Below are 23317 nucleotides of genomic sequence, written 5' to 3' on the forward strand. Positions count from 1 at the left end.
TACCCGGACTAATATCAAATTTATCCGAAATTATTAAAAAAATTTCATATAAATTTTTTTAAAAATTTTTAGAACACCCGGGCTAAAGCCCGGGTGAACAAATAAGTGCCTCCGCCCTTGGTGACACGTCAGCATTATGTCGAGAAAAATTATCAAAATTGCAAAAAAAAAAATAAATAAATAAATCAAAGACATCGTAATTAAACTAAAATTTAACGACACAAATCACAAAGTATAAATATACACTACCAAAATAAATTTTTCCCCAAAAATACTCTAACCATATATACATATATTTTGATATTGGTGATGAAAGTTTACAAGTCTCGAACTCGAAACATGTCCAATTTTGGAACATATTGTAATATATAATAAATTTTGTGCACATTATATAAGACACGAAATTGAATGTAACCTCCAAACGATGTAAGATATGAGGAGGAGTACATGTATCCATGGATTATATATATATATATATATATTCCAATTAAATTGCCAATTTTTTTGGAAGCATCCTACATAGTGAGTGTCACGCACGTGCGACAGATAAGAATGTAGTGTTATATGCCAAATTGTAGTGCTTTAAATTCGTTTCATTGTTCCCATAAGTCCAAGTACAAGAAATATAATGTGGATTAATGATTATTATTTTGTCTAAAGTTTGAACACAGAACGTGCCAGTCACATTTCAAACTATATCTGGATTCCTCTCAAAATCTCAGTCTAGCTTATACGCGGTAATATTGATTATAAAAATTAATGCATGGGCTATCCTTGATTAATTTCTATACTACTTTTGGACAATTTTTCATTCATCCGTCCACACCCAAATGACCAAAAGTTCCCGATCGAATCATTTAGATTCGGAGTGTATAATGACGAAGACGACGATTTTACGTTCTATTATTGTTCGATCGTGTCATGTTTTAAATTCGGCAAATCTGTGTATGAAACATTTCTATTTGTGGGTATATTGTTACGTATCGTGGAATAAAATTTTGCATGTCTTTACATACAAGATTGGGAAAATATCCATTATCTTCCTGTAAAGTTATCGACCGACCATAATTAAATCGTGGGCGTATGAGTAATCAAAATTAGGCCGTCTTAATCATGTTATTCTCATGAGAAGTGAATTGGATTTAATGACAGTAAGTAGGAGGATTCATTCAGCCATTAATGTAGCCATAGTATGAGCATTATAGCCCGTTAATGATGTGTCAGAGTGGGGTAGTGTTATTTTCGTCGCTAAAACCGTCGCTAATCATAAATTTTTTTTGTAGTGATTATTATTGATCCAAATATGTGAGGTTCGTGTTTGACCCTATATGAAAATTTTTTTAGGAAAATACTAGTCATTACATATATATCGAGCGTAATATTCTCATGTTGTGTTTGAATTGACGAATTTGATTTAAAACGAAAGTTTGATTTGAAAAAAGGATTTGTTGGATATATTTAAACTAAAAATAATCTTATGGTGCACTTTGGAGATGGATTTTGAAACTCATTTATTTCGATTATAGTTTTATTGTTTGCAATGAAATAATATATCAAATCTTAAATTCACGCCTTATTATTTATGCATTAGTAATACAAATTAAAGTATAATGAATTTCAAATGATAATTATTAAATGAACTTAAAATATATCATAATTAACATGAAATATGTGGGGCCCTTAACTCCTAATCGTTATTACAATGCAATCTGATTAGGGTTTAATTAATCACAGCGGAAAACAGGTTTAAAATTTCTTTACAATGAGCCCAAAATATCTCTTCTGATATTTAAATACTAAAAATAGTATCTAAATTCAAATCATAAACACGCCCACACGTAATCAATCACATACAAACATCTCATATCCTCGGGACATGCCCCGGTATATAGATATATATACATATATATACTGGGAACAAGACATAAACATAAACCTCAGCCCAAGCTGTGGCTCCCACCAGAAGTACCCTCTCTGGTCTCCTGATATCCTGGAGTACCTGCCATTGTCCACACACAAAGACAACAACAGCCCCCCTTGGGGGTGAGCAAAGCTCCGTATGGAACAACCAATCATATATACCACAGATATCTAAACAATGATATATGGTATGCAATGCATGTATGTCGTGGAGGTATAGGGTCAAATGCCCATCCACTGAGCACATGTCAGAATCAATCGAATCGCTATCAAATCAAATCAATGCTCGAGCTGGCACACCGGCCGATATGGGAATACACATATGATAGCGTCGACGAAGCGCCATCAATCCCACATCTCATATCCAATCATATATCATATAATACAGATACCTGTCGTATGTTACCTGGTCGCAACATACCTCAATTCTTCGTTCCAATTGATGTAGCTTGAAGATACACTTTATCTACATCAATTACATACTCATTTCAATCAATAACATACTCCAAAATCATTAATATGAGTTTCAAATATCATTTGAAACTTCAAAAATTCATATCAAATCATAATCATATCATAATTCAATTCCGACTTCGAATACGAGTTTATTGTCGGTTATTCTATTACATATCAGAAATTCAACTTCAAATACATGCTATTCCAGCACTTTGATATTTAAAGCTGCTGAAACCAGAAGAAAAGTACCTCAGTCTAAAGCCCTCGACTTGCAGATAACAAATATATAATTTGTTTCGCGTTTAGACGGCGTTTCAAAGTCGAATCGGACGAAAGAAATCGAATTCTCTAACTTTCCCTCGAAGTTATCGTATAAGAAATGGCGAAGGAAAGAGAAAAGAAAGGATTCTTATCCTCACCGCTCTCGCGCTCGGGCGGTAGAATTCTCGCGCCCGAGCGCGAGACATTCTGTCCCCGAGAGTTGCTTGTACCGCGCTCGAGCGGTCAAACATTACCGCTCGGGCGCGGCATGTTCTGTCCCATGCCACTCGCTTCGCGCTTGGGCGGTCACAAACTACCGCTCGTGCGCGAAGTGTTCTGCCCGAACATCACATTTCAAATACCCTGGCGCTCGGGCGGTAATTTTCTACCGCTCGGGCGCCACATGTTCTGTACAATACATGAGTTTTGTACTATATTGGCGTCCGGCCTTTCCAATCGATCTCTTACAACGTCAATTCATATACAATATTCATTTTCTCAATTTCATTGTCATAATATACATCAAATGTATAATCACATAACAAATTCGTGAATTATCGATAATCATATAAGATTTACGATAATACGATACACGGTCCTTACATTTCTCCCCCTCTTAAAAGATTTCGTCCTCGAAATCTCAAATATCATTATATACATAACCTAGGTAAACATATATATATGTCACCAGTTATAATACATATCAAAGCTAAAGTCAGAATAAGGATCAGAATACATCGAATACAATGGAATAGATGTCGTAGAATCAAACAAATGCGGATACGAATCTCGCATCTTGCTCTCCAATTCCCACGTCGATTCTTCAACACCATGTCGTGTCCATTGAACTCGTACCAGAGGAATCGATTTGTTTCTCAATATCTTTTCCTTTCGATCCATAATGCGAACAGGTTGTTCAACATAGGAAAGAGAAGGATCCAGTTCAACCTCATCAGGTGCAAGCACATGTGATGGATCAGGTTCATATTTTCTCAACATAGAAACATGAAACACATCGTGAATAGCAGATAGAGCTGGTGGCAATGCCAATCGATACGCAAGATCACCAACTCGATCCAGAATCTCGTTTGGACCAACATATCGAGGAGATAACTTCCCTCGCATGCCGAATCGAACAGTGCCTCTAAAGGGAGATATCTTCAAAAACACTCTGTCACCTTTCTGAAATTCCAAGGGTCGTCTTCGTTGGGCCTTTCGTATCTTCGATATCAAACTCGGCTCAATTTGCAATGCTGAGACAGTGACAGAATTCCAATTCGAGTGAAAAGTCCAACCAGAAGTACATATATCTTCATGTACCTTGGCGACACTGACAGAAGCTAGAACAGAATCATGAACTTTCCGGCTCAGGGCATCCGCAGTAACATTCACCGATCCAGGGTGATATTGAATCTCACAATCAAAATCTTTCAGGAGATACATCCACCTGCGTTGCCTCATATTCAAATCAGATTGAGAAAAGAGATATTTCAGACTCTTATGGTCCGAATAGATAACAAACTTTTCTCCGTACAAGTAATGGCGCCAAATCTTCAAAGCGAACACAATGGCGGCCAATTCGAGATCATGAACAGGATAACGAGTTTCATGAGATTTCAATTGACGAGACGCATAAGCAACCACCTTGCCATGTTGCATCAGAACACAGCCCAACCCTTTACCAGACGCATCTGTACAAACCACAAATCCTCCGGTACCTGAGGGAATAGTAAGCACAGGTGCTGTGGTTAATCTCGTCTTCAATTCAAGAAAACTAGCTTCACATTCATCTGACCAAATGTATCTCTGAATTTTCTGTGTCAGTTGAGTAATCGGTTTAGCTATTTTCGAAAATCCTTCAATAAAACGACGATAATATCCAGCTAAACCCATGAAGCTACGGATCTCAGGAACATTCGTAGGTCTCGGCCAATTCAATACAGCTTCGACCTTTGTAGGATCAACAGATATGCCATGTCTCGAAATGACGTGGCCCAAAAATACCACTTTGTCCATCCAGAATTCGCATTTGGACAATTTGGCATACAAATGACTAGTACGAAGAGTTTGAAGTACCAGTCTCAGATGTTCAGCATGCTCCTTTCTCGATTTCGAATACACAAGAATATCATCGATAAACACAATAACGAATCGGTCCAGATAATCTCGAAAGACCCGATTCATTAAGTCCATAAAAATAGCAGGAGCATTCGTAAGACCTAAAGGCATAACCAGAAATTCATAATGGCCATACCTCGTACGAAAAGCAGTTTTGGGTACATCTTCGTCTCGAACTCGTACTTGATGATACCCAGAACGAAGATCAATCTTCGAGTATACAGAAGTACCCTGAAGCTGATCAAACAAGTCATCAATACGAGGAAGTGGGTACTTATTTTTCACAGTAGCCCGATTCAGCTGCCTATAGTCGATACACATTCGCATCGTACCATCTTTCTTCCGAACAAATAAAACTGGAGCTCCCCAAGGTGATACACTCGGTCGAATATATCCCTTATCGAGAAGATCCTGTAATTGTTCTTTCAATTCTTTCAATTCCAATGGTGCCATGCGATAGGGAGCTTTAGATATAGGTGCAGTCCCCGGCACAAGATCAATACTAAACTCAACTTCTCGATGAGGAGGAAAATCAGGAATCTCATCGGGAAACAAATCTGGAAACTCTTTCGCAACAGGAATCTCAGACAAGGAAGATTCCTTCTTCGAAATATCAATAGCGTAGATAAGATAACCCTCATCTCCGCTATTCAACAATCGAGACATCTCCAAGGAAGATACCAATGGAATTTTGGCTTGGGAACCCTTGCCATAAAAATTCCACTTGGGTCCATCAATCGGTCGAAATCGAACTACTCCATGACAACAATCAACAGTAGCTCGATTCGTCATCAAGATATCCATGCCAACAATACAATCAAAGTCGTGCATATGGAGGACAATCAGATTCAGAAATATCACATTATCCTCATATATCAATACACAATTATGCACAACTTTCTCAGACAATATAATCTTCCCTGCCGGCGTGGCTATCGACAAGGTATCATACAACGGGGTACACTCAATATCGTGAGATGCAACAAATGCATGAGATATGAATGAATGAGATGCTCCTGTATCAAATAAAACACGTGCAGGATAATCGAAAAGCGTGCAAATACCTGCAATCACACCTCCAGGAGCTTCTCTTGCCTGATCCTCAGTCATGGCATACACTCTCACTTGAGGAGGAACTTGGGCACTCTGACCACCCGGTCCTCGATATCATGGGACACTCGACTGCTGAAAAGATGGAACAGGAACAGCAGGTCTCATCATACTAGGGCCACCTCTAAATCCTGGCTGGGGTTGAGCAGAAGTCGTACCCCTGTTCGGACATACTCGAGAGAAATGGCCTTCCTGCCCACATTGATAACAAGTACCAAACATACCTCGACACTGCTCGATAGTATGTTTGCCTCCACAATGACTACAGTAGGGAGCTATCACAGGACTCCCTCGCTGTGATCCACTAGAGCTCGAAGAAGACGAAGAAGCAGATCCAGTCTTCTTGAACTTCTTACCCCTCGGTCGCAAAGTAGGCTGCTGAGCTGACACCGGTGGTGGAGGAGTATACTGTGGACCTCCCCGCCTAAGTCCAGCCTCGGCTGCCTTGGCTCGTTCAACTGCCTCTGCGTAGCTGGTAGGCAATCCAGAAACAACATAGGTATACAAGACAGGATGTAAACCATTTACAAACCTGTTATATTTTGCCCTCGCATTCCCAGCCACGTGAGGTGCATACTTCAATAACGTAGAAAACTTTGAAGCATACTCTGCAACAGACATCGTTCCCTGCTGCAGATTATTAAATTCATTCTCCTGAGCAGTATAATAAGAAGGAGGGGAATACTGCTCCAAAAACTGGGCCTTGAAAACATCCCATGTGACTTCAGTCCCAGCCTCTTTCAGTCCAATCTCAGCGGCTTCCCACCAAGATTTAGCTCGGTCCTTCAACTGATAAAGAGCAAGTTTCAGTCTCCGAGCCTTGGAATACTCAACAATATTAAACAAGTGCTCGATATCCTTCAGCCAGGCCTCAGGTCTTTCAGCACTCTCAGTGCCAAAGAACTTCGGTGGTTTCAGATCCTGGAATCGAGCCATCACAACATCCATGGACAACCCTTCAAATTGTCCAACAATCCTCTCAGTACTGCTACTCGCAGTTTCATTTGTGTGATCCATCTACAAATCAAAAGATGAATATCACAATTTCATATCAATTTCATAATCTCATCACCTCATATCATCAATCTCATCAGATACTTACTCAAATCAAATCACATAAGAGCAAGTAATACAAATAAGTCAAACACATACGCACAATTCATTTGTGCCTATTCAAGTGTACACAAGACTCAATAGAGCATTCCCAGCTATGCTCTGATACCATCTAGTGTGGGGCCCTTAACTCCTAATCGTTATTACAATGCAATCTGATTAGGGTTTAATTAATCACAGCGGAAAACGGGTTTAAAATTTCTTGACAATGAGCCCTAAATATCTCTTCTGATATTTAAATACTAAAAATAGTATCTAAATTCAAATCATAAACACGCCCACACGTAATCAATCACATACAAACATCTCATATCCTCGGGACATGCCCCGGTATATAGATATATATACATATATATACTGGGAACAAGACATAAACATAAACCTCAGCCCAAGCTGTGGCTCCCATCAGAAGTACCCTCTCTGGTCTCCTGATATCCTGGAGTACCTGCCATTGTCCACACACAAAGACAACAACAGCCCCCCTTGGGGGTGAGCAAAGCTCCGTATGGAACAACCAATCATATATACCACAGATATCTAAACAATGATATATGGTATGCAATGCATGTATGTCGTGGAGGTATAGGGTCAAATGCCCATCCACTGAGCACATGTCAGAATCAATCGAATCGCTATCAAATCAAATCAATGCTCGAGCTGGCACACCGGCCGATATGGGAATACACATATGATAGCGTCGACGAAGCGCCATCAATCCCACATCTCATATCCAATCATATATCATATAATACAGATACCTGTCGTATGTTACCCGGTCGCAACATACCTCAATTCTTCGTTCCAATTGATGTAGCTTGAAGATACACTTTATCTACATCAATTACATACTCATTTCAATCAATAACATACTCCAAAATCATTAATATGAGTTTCAAATATCATTTGAAACTTCAAAAATTCATATCAAATCATAATCATATCATAATTCAATTCCGACTTCGAATACGAGTTTATTGTCGGTTATTCTATTACATATCAGAAATTCAACTTCAAATACATGCTATTCCAGCACTTTGATATTTACAGCTGCTGAAACCAGAAGAAAAGTACCTCAGTCTAAAGCCCTCGACTTGCAGATAACAAATATATAATTTGTTTCGCGTTTAGACGGCGTTTCAAAGTCGAATCGGACGAAAGAAATCGAATTCTCTAACTTTCCCTCGAAGTTATCGTATAAGAAATGGCGAAGGAAAGAGAAAAGAAAGGATTCTTATCCTCACCGCTCTCGCGCTCGGGCGGTAGAATTCTCGCGCCCGAGCGCGAGACATTCTGTCCCCGAGAGTTGCTTGTACCGCGCTCGAGCGGTCAAACATTACCGCTCGGGCGCGGCATGTTCTGTCCCATGCCACTCGCTTCGCGCTTGGGCGGTCACAAACTACCGCTCGGGCGCGAAGTGTTCTGCCCGAATATCACATTTCAAATACCCTGGCGCTCGGACGGTAATTTTCTACCGCTCGGGCGCCACATGTTCTGTACAATACATGAGTTTTGTACTATATTGGCGTCCGGCCTTTCCAATCGATCTCTTACAACGTCAATTCATATACAATATTCATTTTCTCAATTTCATTGTCATAATATACATCAAATGTATAATCACATAACAAATTCGTGAATTATCGATAATCATATAAGATTTACGATAATACGATACACGGTCCTTACAAAATATTATATAAACATGTAACTGATATATTTGAAATTTATGATATTGTTTATCTAAACAACAAAAATACATTTGAATACATCTTAAATCTATCATTCCATATACAACCTTAGATGTACGTATTTGAAATCTACCACAATTTTTATTGAAATTATATAACTTGGTATAAAATATATTCGAAATCCACTTGAATTGCAATACAAGTGATTTCAATATCTATCAGTAGACATCCCTAACCAATTCCTATTGATGATAGTAGATCCTTATAATTTTTGGCAAGATAAATATTGATGTTGCTGCTTCATTTTTAGTTATTTCTATTAAATTTAGCTTAATAGTAGGTCTCTTGAGAGACGGTCTCACGAATCTTTATCTGTGAGACGGGTCAACCTTACCGATATTCACAATAAAAAGTAATAATTTTAGCATAAAAAGTAATATTTTTATGGATGACCTAAATAAAAGACTCGTCTCACAAAATACGACCCGTAAAACCGTCTCACACAAGTTTTTGTCTTAGCTTAATCATTGTTGTAGTTTGTGTTTCATTTGAAACAATATTTTCATGTATTCTATGCCCATAATACAATAAAAAATACGTATTATTAATTATTACTTCATAAAATAGACTAGTTTTTAATATTTCTACTCATTAGCAGGCTTGATGTTTTCAAATATTCATAATTACTTTTTGTCGACTATACAATAAACTCTAATAATATTTAATTTGTGTTTATATTCGCTTTATGAAAATAACTAATTCAAATAAAATACATTTATCTCATTATAAATCATTTTAAAATTTCTTGTTCTAACTCATGTGAGATAAGAGTTCTGGTTACCCCCACAATAATACATGATGTTCTTGCCGCCACTCTATCGATCCATAAAAACAGAGAATCTGGAGGTGGATTGAATCAGTTTCCCTTGCATGTTTAAGTTATGACTCCCTTACCCACGGCACTTTACTTTGCATATCAGTTATTCTTCAGTGTTCTTATTGGTGACCATACTTTTTTAGCAATTTGAGTTAATTTGGATTATTTGTCTGTTAAAATCAAACACTTGTCACTAGGCCAAAAGCTATAGTTTTCGGCCAAGTCGCAACTTTATTTCCTTATATTCGTGACAACGCATAGTGTACCTACTTTGAGACTAATGAGTCTGCCTGTTAAGCCAATGAGTTGGAGAAGTGCGTGTCTATCTGCTTATATTTTCTCATATTCTTTATGAGATACTTTTGTCATATATCTTAAAAATTAAAGATTTTAAATGAGTTTATAATGAGCTTACAATGAACTTTTATAGCAACTTGGGTTAATCATTTTTCGTAAAAACGAGGACGAATACCAAGTAGTTTTTATAGGGGTCCATTGTACAGTCATGCAGGCGCGAGCCCAGGCTCGGGGTGTGACAGAATGGTATCAGAGCCGGTCACCAGAAAGGAATACCGGGAAATAAGTGCTATGCGGGGCAAAGTACTACGTGCATGAGAGCCACCTCTTGAACCTGCGGGGCACAGTGCTACATGACGGGAGCCACCTCTTGAACCTGTAGGAGTCACCTCTAGATTCTCGGCGCTGGTGTATCGACTGGTCAGACCGCGACGAAGACGTCGCGTTCTGAAGGATAGGTGATTGTGATACTTTTGTCCCACATCTTAAAAATTAAATATTTAAAATGATTTTATAATGAGCTTACAATGGACTTCTATAGCAACTTGGGTTAATCATTTTCATAAAAGCGAGGACGAAAACGAAGTAGTTGCTATAAGGGTCCATTGTACAGTCACGCCGGTGCAAGCCCGGGCCCGGGACGTGACGCCTTAGATATCAGTCTTACATTTTCTCTATCGTAGGTAATGTCCCTAGCAGATAACAAACCAATTCAAGCAGCGCAATGTCAGTAATTTAACACATGAGAACTTCTCCTGAGATCACTCATCTCGATATTACTCTCACTCCAGCACGTTTAATCCAAGATTATCATATACAAGACTTTAACACACGCACATGTTCCTGTCCATCACTAACATTAGAAGAAAAAGAGGACATTTAGTCAAATATTGAACTTGGTCCAAATAATTTCGAATGGTCTAGGAACTTGTGTTCTATGTGAGAATCTGTAATCGAATTCCCTAATTTCATTACATCAATTTAATTATATTTATATATATTAAAAAAAGAGTCAGAATTTGTTACAGAGAATTAACTGTTAAGCTAATCTAATGATTATTTTATTGATAATATCAGGCTGCGCACAGGCTACAGACACAGTTTTCAAAGCGTAATTATCACTTATTCAATAAATCAAAGAGAATTTTTTTTAGTAATTATGACCATTTATCAATTTTGACGATATCAAAAAGTCAAGTGATTTGACAATCTGTTAGGATGTTGTATCTCTATGTTGAATACCATAATAGGTTAGCATCGTTATTCTATCTTAACAAAGAAAAATCCCATCCGAGATCTCAGAAAATAGGGGTAATAGAGACGATCTCACGAATTTTTATCTGTGATACGAATCAATCCTACCGATATTCACAATTAAAAATATTACTCTTAGCATTAAAAGTAATATTTTTTCATGGATGATCCAAATATGATATCTGTCCCAAAAAATACGACCTGTAAGACAGTTTTTGTCAATAAAAATAGTAGGCCTCAACCAATACTTATCGAAATATCAACCACAATTATTCATATACATATATCGAAAATGCACGAAAAATATCATGATTTTATGACATAAAAAATATTTTTATTGATATAAAAAATTTTGCGCAAATGAAAAACAAATATATGAGAATTTAGACTCAAAATAAATAATACTGAAGTATTGAAAAAATATGCAAATACCATTATACAACATTTCTCGACTGTTTCACGTAATTATTGGATTTTGATTTTTCCCAAGTGTAGTTGAAAATTGTGACAAATGTTACAGATTGGTACGGCATTTGTTTTAATTTCAGTAAATATATTCTCATCCAATGTTAACCTAATGATATAAATAAGGGTGGAAAGTGACTGAGATGGATGTTACAGAGAAAAAAAATCCAAGAAAAAAAAAATCCATTCCTCTAGATATTTCCACACATCATCCCAAGAGAGTTGGGTTATTATTTCTCTATTCATATGGAAAAACTCAATTGTGAGTGGAAAAGTATAAGCAAAAAGTTAGTTATTGAGAAAGTGAGAGACTTATCTTCTCTTAATCTTGAAGTCAAATGCCAGATTGATGGAGATTGAGTGAGAGCCATTATCTTCTCATTATATTAGTCGCGGTTTACGGTGAAAAAATAAATTTGAGATCAGTTACTGTATTTGAAATCACTTAGTTTTTGTTTGAATTGATGAATCTAAGTGAAAATTTTGATTTGATATACTTCAATCCCAATTGAGTACGCTCTTAGCGGGTTGCTTCTGATATTTTCGTTGTGCGTAAATTTAAATTTCCATAATTTTCTCAAAATTATTGTAAAGAAACATCAAACCAAGTTTTCATAAAGTTGTTTTGAGTGTTTCATACTTGGTTCAAAAATCGAATTCAATCTAGTATCCTACTATTCGTTTCGAATAAAAACATTTCAGCTCTGAGCTCTCGAATCTCAATGTTACTAACTATTTACCATATTTACTTAATTTTTGGACAAAAAAGGTATTTCGATCTTAAAAATTATACAATTTTTTTTAAAAATAATATAAACTATATACGTATAGAGAATCATCACTGTTCACTCATATCGCTTTCATTGAGACTTTAGTTTCAAACTGAAGTCGCATTCTCATTATAAACGTGCACCAGCACTTCCTTTTTCCCGGCTTATCAACAATTAACACGTAGTGTCGTTAGTTGGGAGAACGCGCGTTTTCTTGGCGGCTCGGAACTAAATGGTCGTTTTACACTGTTAAAAAGTCGGTACCGCACCATACGAACCGGAGGGCTACGCCATTTGGTATTATTCTAGTATAATATTTCGTTTATTTTATCAAATCAATTTCATACATTTAATTGGTCTCGCAATTTTAGTAAATGAACATCAAATTTTAAATTTTTATTGTGTATCATAATTAAGAGTAAGTATTTTGTAAGACGGTCTCACAAATCTTTATCTGTGAGACGGATCAACCCTACCGATATTTACAATAAAAAGTAATACTCTTAGAATAAAAAGTAATATTTTTTCATGGATGACCCAAATAAAATATATGTCTCACAAAATACGACCCATGAGACTGTCTTACATAAGTTTTTGCTCATAATTAATACCAAGGTATATTTGAAGATCTAATTTTTCCCATTTATTACGTATATATGAGTTATAATATTTCAACTTAAATATTATAATTGAAAGAAATCATGTTAAATTATATATATATATATATAAAAATTGATTGGGTTTTAATGGGAAAATTTCAAAATTCACTTTCGTTTGACCAAGATTTCCATATATATTCCCCTTCTGGATTTTGCATGAAAACTAGAGACTATATAAAAATGAAACTATTTAAAAAATTATTGTGTTTTCTAATATTTTTTGGGATGAGGTGCAATAAAATCATTTAACATTTGGATGAACATCTGGGAATGCGATGCCTACATATACTTCAATTATTATTATTTTGTTTCGATGATTTTTTGAAATTTCAGATATTATATTAAAAATTATAGCTGTAAATTTTTTATGAGTTTTTTAAAATATTATATTGTTTTGTAATTAATTTTAAATAACAAGTGAAAATTGAGATAATTTTGTGAAGCTTTTCTTTTCAATATCTAATTGGCTTAATGTCAATTTTACTTTTTTATGTATTGGTGTGTGACATTTTTATTCATGTACGTTTCGTTGAATCAATTATAATCTTGTACGTAATTATGTTTTTTTATCATGTTAGTCCTTCTCCCAAAAATCATGTAATTAAAAATCAATGTTATTGTTATTTTTTTGTAAGTATATATAGTTAAAAAAATTATCGAGATATGAACATATGTTTGACAACTTAATTATAAATTCTAACAATGATATTAGACATTTAGTTATACGATTTTGACAAGGACTAAAATTGATTTTAAAATACTCATAGTTATTGTACTATAATTGATTCAAATTAAAGAAACATACATAACTAAAAATGTCACACATCAATACATACACAAAAGACTAAAATTCAACTAATAAATAGTATTTATGTATATTTTTCATAAATAATTTATATTTGGTTAATTTTAGACTTTTAAAATTGACATTATTGATCATTAAGTGCAAGCTGATTTTCATGCCAATTGATGAAAAGACCTGACCGAATATTTTGGAGTTTTTTATAATATATATATATATATATATATATATATATATATATATATATATATATATATATATTAGAATAGTAGTTTGATAGTCAAACACCATCAAGATTTTAGTCTCATCTTCGAGATCAGTAACAAATTTCGACATTATCGTGTCACTGTTGTGGGACCAACTATATAGACACAGTTTAATCTATGTATCCATCGACGTTCTAAAACAATGATCAACTCAAGTTACAATATCGTACATATTGTAATTTCTTGCCTTGTAGTTTTAAATTAATCCGAAGTCGAGTTGGACGATTATTAGAAAAAATTCCCAGACCAAATACATATTTATTGTCTATTTACACGACTTCAATTAATTCATCCAAAATTTTAGATAGGCACACTAATTCCACTGCAAGGGTCACCCATATATTGTTAATGAGTGAGTCTCATGTGAGACCGTCTCACGGATCTTAATCTGTGAGACGGGTCAACCATACTCATATTCACAATAAAAAGTAATAATCTTAGCACAAAAAATAATACTTTTTCATGGACGACCCAAATAAGAGATCCGTCTCACAAATACGACCAGTGAGACCGTCTCATACAAGTTTTTGCCATTGTTAATTACGACATAACCAACAAATTGAATCGAATTAAAAATAAAGCTGAGAGGAAATTAGTGAAGATAAACCATAGAGTTAAACATTTAAAAAAATTGTGACATGTTTAGGTATGAGATAATACAATTCAAGTTAAGTAGATCTCTTGTGACACGGTCTCACGAATCTTTATCTATGAGACGGGTCAACCCTACCGATATTCACAATAAAAATTAATTTTCTTGGCATAAAAGTTAATACTTTTTCATGGATGACCCAAGTAAGAGATCTATCTCACAAATTACGACCCGTAAGACCGTCTCACACAATTTTTGTTATTCAAGTTAGTATTATACTAAAAGAAAACATGTTTACATATCTCACAAATGTGATAGAGACTCAGGTTTGCGTCTTTTCTCACCCCCAAATTAAAAAGAAAAGAAAAGGAAAAGAACCACAAATTTGTAATATTTGAACAAGGGATTTCAAATATTCAAGATTTGTATGATAAATATGATATCAAAATATGAGTTTTTTAATAAATTAATCAAATTTTTTATGCTTAATAATTAGGGCAAAACCCCATGAAGAGCACGTTTTGAGGCGTGAGAGAGGCAGGGTCGTGCCTATTAAGAGGCAAATGAGTCTAATGACTCACGCTCATCTCTTTTTTGGGGCCCAAAATTTTTTAAAAAATTTATTATATATAATACTAGTTACTAGATAGCTCAAAACTAAGTATTTATTAAATGGAACTTGCTTAGCCTGCTATCGATTTATTCCCTAATCTTCCTCAATATTCATATGTAGACAAGCCATAATCGACTCCAGTCATTGCGTCGTCTCTAAGTTTGATTGAAAGACTCGTGAGGAGCTGTAAGTCTATTTTCTTGTATTTGCTTTGTTCGAGCTTCTAATTTTTTTATTGTAGTTTTTTATTTTCTTCGGGGCTTTATATGGCATCTATAATCTACGTTTTTTGACGGAAATTTTGGTAGATGTAATGCTTATCCGACTTTCAAATCCTCATATTGCTTATAAAATCTTGTTGACTGTCCCGGTCACAGTAGCAAGTGCAGAATGAAGTTTCTCAAAGATAAATCTCATGATCAAAACTTTTCTCTGATCAACCATGTCACGAGAAAGATTGAATGGATTGGCTATGTTATCGATTGAGAAAGAAATAACTGAACAACTTGATTATACAGACTTAATTAGTATTTTTAGCTCTAAAACTGTTATGCGGGTTGTTTTTTAGTGATCGTTTGGACATGTTTGATATTTTTATTCTTTTAGTCTTTTATATTGTCTTTTGACGTATTGATTAAATTTGAAAAATTGTTATGGAACTAAAAAAATATGAACACACATTATGATTCAGATATCTTTTTTTAAAAGTTAAACTCATGCTCAAATATGATTAGGATCGGCCTTGAATTGAGGTAGTGGCTGAAGTCAAATATATAAAGGCTGCATGCACACGTAGTTTTTAAATCCATTAGGTGAAAAAAAAATTCTAAAAGTTTTGATGCCAAAAAATCCCAAAAATATTGATAATTATTATATTCATTTCCCTAAACTCCTAACTATATATGTCAAATAAACTATATATGGCTTTTTTACACTTTAAATTTATTCAAAAGTTTTTACATAAATGTGTTTTTATTTATTAAAATATGAGGGAAAATTCTATTACATTGACTAAAATAGCTAGGTTTAAAGGACCGTAGTTAAACTGATTGATCTCTTGAATAGACATGTCATTTTAAAATGTTAGAAATCAATGAATTGTAAAATTCTTTAAAAAAAACTTAATTAGGATCTAAATTAGTCCTAAGTCGAGTCGTATAGGACCCATGATAAGGAAACTTCCCCAACGACCCGTATATATTCTTGTTTTTACATGGCTTGAGTATACGATAATCGCTTCGTTTTATTATTCTACAGTAAAACATCTATAAATTAATATCCGATAAATTAATAATCTCTTTAAAATAATTTTTTTTATCCCAACTTGGGAAAATTCGAAATATTAATAATGAATATTATTTTTCACATTAATTCAAAGAAAGACAAAAACTTGTGTGAGACTGTCTCACGGGTCGTATTTTGTGAGACATATTTTATTTGGGTCATCCATGAAAAAAGTTATTACTTTTTATGTTAAAAGTATTACTTTTTATGATGAATATCGGTAGAGTTGACTCATCTCACAGATAAAAATTCGTGAGACCGTCTCACAAGAGACCCATTATTCAATAAATATGCCACTACAAACATTCATTAAACATAATGATTATAAAATTAAGTATTATAAGATGCAACTACTGAAGATAAACTCAGAGTTAAATTAACTTTAAAATTTTGTGACACGTTCCGTGACAGAAAATATATACAATAATATATAATACAGTTTAAAAAAATCTGCCACGAATTTATAAAATTGATGATCCAGGGATTTAAAATAGTCAAGATTATATGATAAACATGACAAAAAATAAACATTTTTCATAATTTAATCAAATAATTTTGGCTTAGGAAAGGACCTGTAACGAGGACGACCATGTTTTGACTTTTGAGGTGTGAAATAGTTCATGTGTGAATTCATAAAGAGGCTCGTACACGTTGGGTGAGCATTAACTAAACTAGGCCAGAGCAAGCCAAACGGATGGTTTAGATTGGTTTTTAGCCGATCATAGTTTCAATCATTTAAAAATCAATCAAACAAAAAATATCAGTTTGATTTAAATTTTAGATTAAAATAATCCAAATCAAACCGATTTTAATTAATTTAAAGATATTATAATCATATAATATATCATGTTAAAATTTTATTTTGACATAATTTTTCAATTATAAGAACTTAATTTGTTACTATTGATTTTTCGATTTTATTCATTTTTTCTTATAAAAGTAGTAACGTGACACTACATATATACATCAGAACCATGCCAGTGCCACACAACAGTCCAATCGCCTGTTGTTTTTAAATAAAATATGTTCATCCAAATGAAATACTATATGAGAAGAAAATATTGAGTCAAAAAAAAAAAAAAACGAAGGACAAACAACATAGGAAAAAAAAAAGAAATTTAAAGTTATGTAGTTTATGTATATTTTTGGCATATTAAATAAAAGAATGTTCAAACAATCTTGAAATTAATGACTACTGATTGCCAATTAAATAAGCACGAATGTACACCGAGTTTTGTACGTTAAATTATTAATTGATAAAAGTTAAAATCTAAGTCATTGGTCTTGTATCAATAGTACTTTCTTGAATTATTACTTAACCATAAGTTCTACATTACCTTAATTCTCATACTTTACAGATAATAAAGTTGAGATTTGGAGTCAAATTTAATAAATTCTAGCAACATTGACATATAGATTAGCAAATCAGCGTCTTCTTTTATTGTCTTTTTGGTGGAAATTTGAATTTTCTTCCAATATGAACATATTTTGAGTCGTATGATGCGGGTTGAGTAATTGGCTTAATAATATGAATAGTTAATACTCATTTTATTCCATGTAGTTTAGATGTTTTTCCTATCGGATAAGTCATGTTTGCATATGTCGTATCAAAATGATCTGGTACTGTCAAAACAGATTAATGGGGTGGCGGAGGTCGCAAAAAATTACGAACTCAACTCGTCTGTTTTATGTGGCAGGAGGGTAAAAAATTGTAACACGATGGACCATTTTGCTATGAGACAAGTGTGAGATACTGAATCAAGAATAACCCTAAACTGTAGACTAAAATGGGATGAAGTCCTTAGGAACATGGAAGTGTAAGATATACGACAAGAATGTGAAGCATTTTTAAATGGCATGTTGTCTTAAAAAATAAATGCAAATTATATTAAAAAAAATCGCCAATTTGTAAATTCTTTAAACAAAATAGGATGTAATTTATAAAGTTATTCACCTTATTTATGACGTGGGCCTTGCATCACCAACTACCATATTTTTGTTTCTTTCTATATTTCTAATTTTTTAAATTGGCTTAATTACGCTCTTTCTATTATAAATATTTGCTCTTCATCGTAAGCAATTGAGCATAAACAAACTTCAAATACCCCACACACCATTATACCTCAAAGCTTCTAAATAATGGAATATAGCGAAAACACCACATCCCCCACCTCCTCCGCCGCAGCTGTTGTCGTTTCCGTTGCAGCGGCGGGAGGCTATCCTTCCTCTATATCTCCTACACCCTCACCATTATCTCCGTCGGCGGCCTCTCCTCCGCCGCCGCACGTGATTCTCAGTCCCTGTGCAGCCTGCAAGATCCTCCGCCGCCGATGTGTCGAGAACTGCATATTGGCGCCTTACTTCCCGCCGGATCAGCCCCTCAAGTTCACCATTGCACACAGGGTTTTCGGAGCTAGCAACATAATTAAGCTACTGCGGGTAAATAATATTCATCATTTCTGAATAATTTACTAGTTTTCTTCGACAGCATAATGCTGCTGAATTCTTGCATGTGACTTAGAAAACCCACAGTGAAGCAAATCGTAATTGTGTGAAATTATTGGTTGTCGTACTAAATATCGTTTATAAATTATAGATATAAATAATGCTATTAATTAATTTTTTTGCATTTCACACTATATTATATGTTACATATAATATAAATACTTAGTGGTTGAATAAGAAATTTTATATAAGTATAAAAATTAAATATCGTGGTTGTATTTTATGTCAGCTATGAAAAAAGTATTTCACATTTTCAATTTTTCTCGGTGGAAATTATGTAATTACTTTATTACAACTTTAGACTGTGGCATTGAAAAAACTTCGGAACTGAAGCATTTTCATATTGCTGCATGACACTATATCTCACGTAAAAACAGTCAAATATCCATGATAGCAGTAGAAAGTCATTCTACATATGAATTTTACAAATGGAAAATTGTAATATCATTCCTTTAAATTAGTTTTTATACTGACTTTTATATTTTATGTTGTCAAATTTTAGTTTTAGTCCGTTATTTACGGGTTTTTTTAAAAATTATAGTCATTCTTTCGATGTGATAGTGACGTGACACAATGCGACACCGGTTGGTGCTGTTGTGTGTAGTACATACCGACACTTCCTGTGAAAAATGACTAAATTATCCCAAAAAAATGAAATATATATAACTAAAAATGAAATTTCATAGCATGAATTTATAAATTTCGACGTATTACAAATATATTGTTTTATAGTAATAGGGCGATCTAAATATTAAAATATTTACTTAGTGCAAGTTTTATGCACGTAACTCCGACCATGCGTTTACGGTAATAAACTTTTCTTTTAGGGAAACAAAAGGAAGACAAAGTTAGAAATTAATTTTGTCTCTATTTAAATTATGTAGAAAAGCGACTAAAATACACCAATAAGTCGGTATTGATTTTTTGTCACAACAAAGAAAAAGAGGTTTGTGTATTACTTTCGCTTGACTTCTAATCAATTTCTGCAAGATCGAATCTAATTACATAATTAGAATATTTAATTGTTGCATATTAAATTCATTATAATCCTCACATTTGAATATTTTCAATAAGATTATTATTCGATGAAAAGGACTTGTGTTGAGGTCAATGGACCAAGGCCAACTAATCAAAATGCACCTTATTTTCTGTGGAATTTTACTAATAAACAGCATTTATAACAAAAATTCAACTCTTTTCACCACAGAAAAAGACGTATATGGAAAACATAAATACCAACAAAATTAGGTACACCAAAATGTCATTTTATTCAATTAAACTTGTTAATTATTCTTCATGAAGACCAACAATAATCAACTTTTTAAAAATATATATTTATATATATTAAACTAATATTGTCATGTATTTTTTCAGGATCTTCCTGAAGCTCAAAGGGCTGATGCCGTAACCAGCATGGTGTACGAGGCTAACGCTAGGCTAAGGGATCCTGTTTACGGTTGCGCGGGTTCGATCTGCCAGCTCCAGAAACAGATCAGTGAACTCCAAGGTGAATTGGCTAAGGCACAAGCAGAAATCATGAACATGCAATGCCAAAACGCCAAATTATTCGAAATAATCTGCAAAAAGATGGCAACACATGATGATCTTGATCAAGAAACTAATCATAACTCGGCACAAGAACTAATGTTCCCATATGATGAGATTAATAATTCCCAATTCTTTTTGGATGAAAGCATTTTGGGTGTGGCTTGGGAACCACTTTGGACATGATACACGCGGGTAACGTACTCGATTCGAATGTCTCCCAGCATCCGATATGATCATATGTTATGTTACACTGATTAGATATCTGTCTGGATTTCGCAATACAAGACAAATATCGAATCAGTGTAATGACAATAAGAGATATGGCACAAGTTGTAGTAGAGGATAATGGACTAATAAATGAGGAGTTGTTAGATTTGGTGGAGACTTTTTATATATAGTTAGAGGAAAAAAATTATGTACGTTTGATTCAAATATTTGCTTCTACTTTTCCAAAGGAAAGGGAGATAAAGAAGAATGAGAAATTTTATTAAATTTCTTACAAATATATATATAATGACCTTAGGACAGATCTTTTTCTTGTATGGAAACTTTAAGGTTACCTAATGCTATCTTTTCATGTTCATTTCTGAAAATGATGTTCTTTTCAATTTTTTATTTTACTTTATTTATGTACATGCATGGAATCTCCATCACAGTTATAACTTTATTTTTTTTTATTTATAATGGATGTGATGATATTGCTTCAAAATATAAGTAATTATTAATCTAAGGAAAATGTATGGAAAATATAAATTTGTGGAGGTGTTTCATATTGTAACACCTGCCAAACTGGAAACACAAAAATCAGTTAGATTACCATAATTACTATGGTTTATTTCCAAAAGTAAAACTTTAACTAATATTTATGAAATATTTTCCTAAAATTATTTCTCAAAATTCTACCCCAAAACACTACCAAACACGCCCTTAGAAATTTGACAAATACACAATTTGGATCGTTTACAAGTAAGTGTACAGTATTTGAGGCAGCTACTTAATATTCAGTAATTTTAAAATGAATTCAAATGAATTATGTTATTCAACGACTTCTTAGTTTTTCCATAAATCTTTCATATATCTTTAAACATTTTTTCAAACATTAAAAAATTAAATTTTCAAAACTTGGGTTTATTTAGGGACATCTCGAAAACCCTCGGTCCACCCTGATCGAGTCATATTTCCTTATTTTGGTATTGTTTGACTCGTTGGATGAGACGACGAAGAATGAGATGAAAAATTAAAATATAAGAATAACATTACCATTCATTTTTTAACTCCGATTGCTGTAAAACTTGAGCAAAACACGAATGAAGCAAATAAATTTTCTCTCATTCAAATAGATATCTTTTACTTCTAAAAAGTAAAAGAAAAGATATTTTTACTTCCGAAAAGTGCTAGAAAAGAAAATTTTAAACGAGCTTCTCTATTCAGACACTATTTCGCAGTTCTTAAAAAAAACCTTCTTTATCCTATCACACTCTTATTCAAGAGGACTTTGAACTCAAAATTAAAGGTGCACCAAAAGATATTTCTAAAATTTTTACCCGAAAATTCTGGTGACGTCGCCGCCCGTTTCTATAAAAAATTATGATCATAAATTCAATTTTTCGCGTCGCTACAATCCTAACCATGAGAAAACCAGAAAACGTAATGAGACTAAGAAAGGGTCGATCGCCCAAAGTAAATAAAGTGAGGAAATGTCGCTTTTCTTTTTAATCAAATTAAATTAAATAAATAATCACCACACCATTTCATATTGCCTTTATTAATTAACTAGAAAATTATACGACTTTTGTTAACTATAGATGAGATATTCATTGATTCGTTGTCTCTCAAAGATAGTACAAAGGTAGTTATACCTACACTTCTATATATATATATATATATATATATATATATATATATATATATATATATATATATATATTCATCCCCTCTCAAATTTTTTTTTTGTGTGTGTGTGTGTGGTGCTATCATGCAAGGTCTTCTAAAGTGTTCAAAAAGTTCAAACACCAGCCTTGTTTTTACATAGTCGACATTGATTTTTTTTTCTTCTATTGTATGAAAATAAGTGGGTGTACACTAATTTCCAATTAAAATAGGTGTGATGGAATAATAACAACCACAAATTTAAAAAATTTAACTTAAATATATAATATATGGTTTTTATTGTATGGAAGACACATAGCAATTTTCATTCAGAAAGTTGGCCAATTAATTTTTCCTTTTTTTTTCGTATTTAGTCATTTTTATGTTTGATGGAGTAATGCAATGATATCAGACATGTCATTAATATTCGACTTCATATTGATGTTGTACTAATATTGCATGTTAGCATTAAGATGAAATGAAAAGAAGAAGCTAATTAAGTACATAAATTTAGGGGGAATTTAGGTAGATAACCCTCGTCAACAACGAATTTAAAAAATTAACACTCATTTTTTTAATTTCCATTTTACTCTTATTTAAAAAAAAATTTTTTCTTTGAACTTAAACTAACGTTTTCTTCTTCTTCTTTTGGGCTGCTCATTTGTTCTTTTTTCTTAAGTGATACGGTAAAAGTAAAGTGAACAAATTCGTGTTTTATATCATATTTACTCTATTATGATACGTTTTCATTGATAAAAAATTACGAAATTAAACATAGTGTGTAATAAAGCAAAAATGACTGAGGCGACCGAATGGCGACTGGGAGCGACCGAATGGAAATTGAGTTATA

At 33.5% G+C, this 23317-nt stretch overlaps 1 protein-coding gene across 1 annotated transcript; it reads left to right on the forward strand.

Annotated features, from left to right (window-relative positions):
* The first annotated feature begins 18637 nt into the window (after positions 1-18637).
* On the forward strand, positions 18638-21178 carry LOC140823494 (LOB domain-containing protein 1-like). Its single transcript, XM_073184873.1, has 2 exons — positions 18638-18984; positions 20425-21178. Exons 1-2 carry the CDS (start codon positions 18685-18687, stop codon positions 20779-20781), a joined length of 657 nt encoding a protein of 218 aa, XP_073040974.1. The 5' UTR covers positions 18638-18684; the 3' UTR covers positions 20782-21178.
* Positions 21179-23317: the final 2139 nt, after the last annotated feature.

This window comes from Primulina eburnea, chromosome 1 (genome assembly GCF_022965805.1).
Source record: "Primulina eburnea isolate SZY01 chromosome 1, ASM2296580v1, whole genome shotgun sequence".
NCBI lineage: Eukaryota > Viridiplantae > Streptophyta > Magnoliopsida > Lamiales > Gesneriaceae > Primulina > Primulina eburnea.

Coding starts and splice junctions, on each gene's coding strand:
- LOC140823494 (XM_073184873.1), top strand. CDS start 18,685: ATGGAATATAGCGAAAACACCACATCCCCCACCTCCTCCGCCGCAGCT. Junction 18,985..20,424: donor ACATAATTAAGCTACTGCGG/GTAAATAATATT, acceptor GTATTTTTTCAG/GATCTTCCTGAAGCTCAAAG.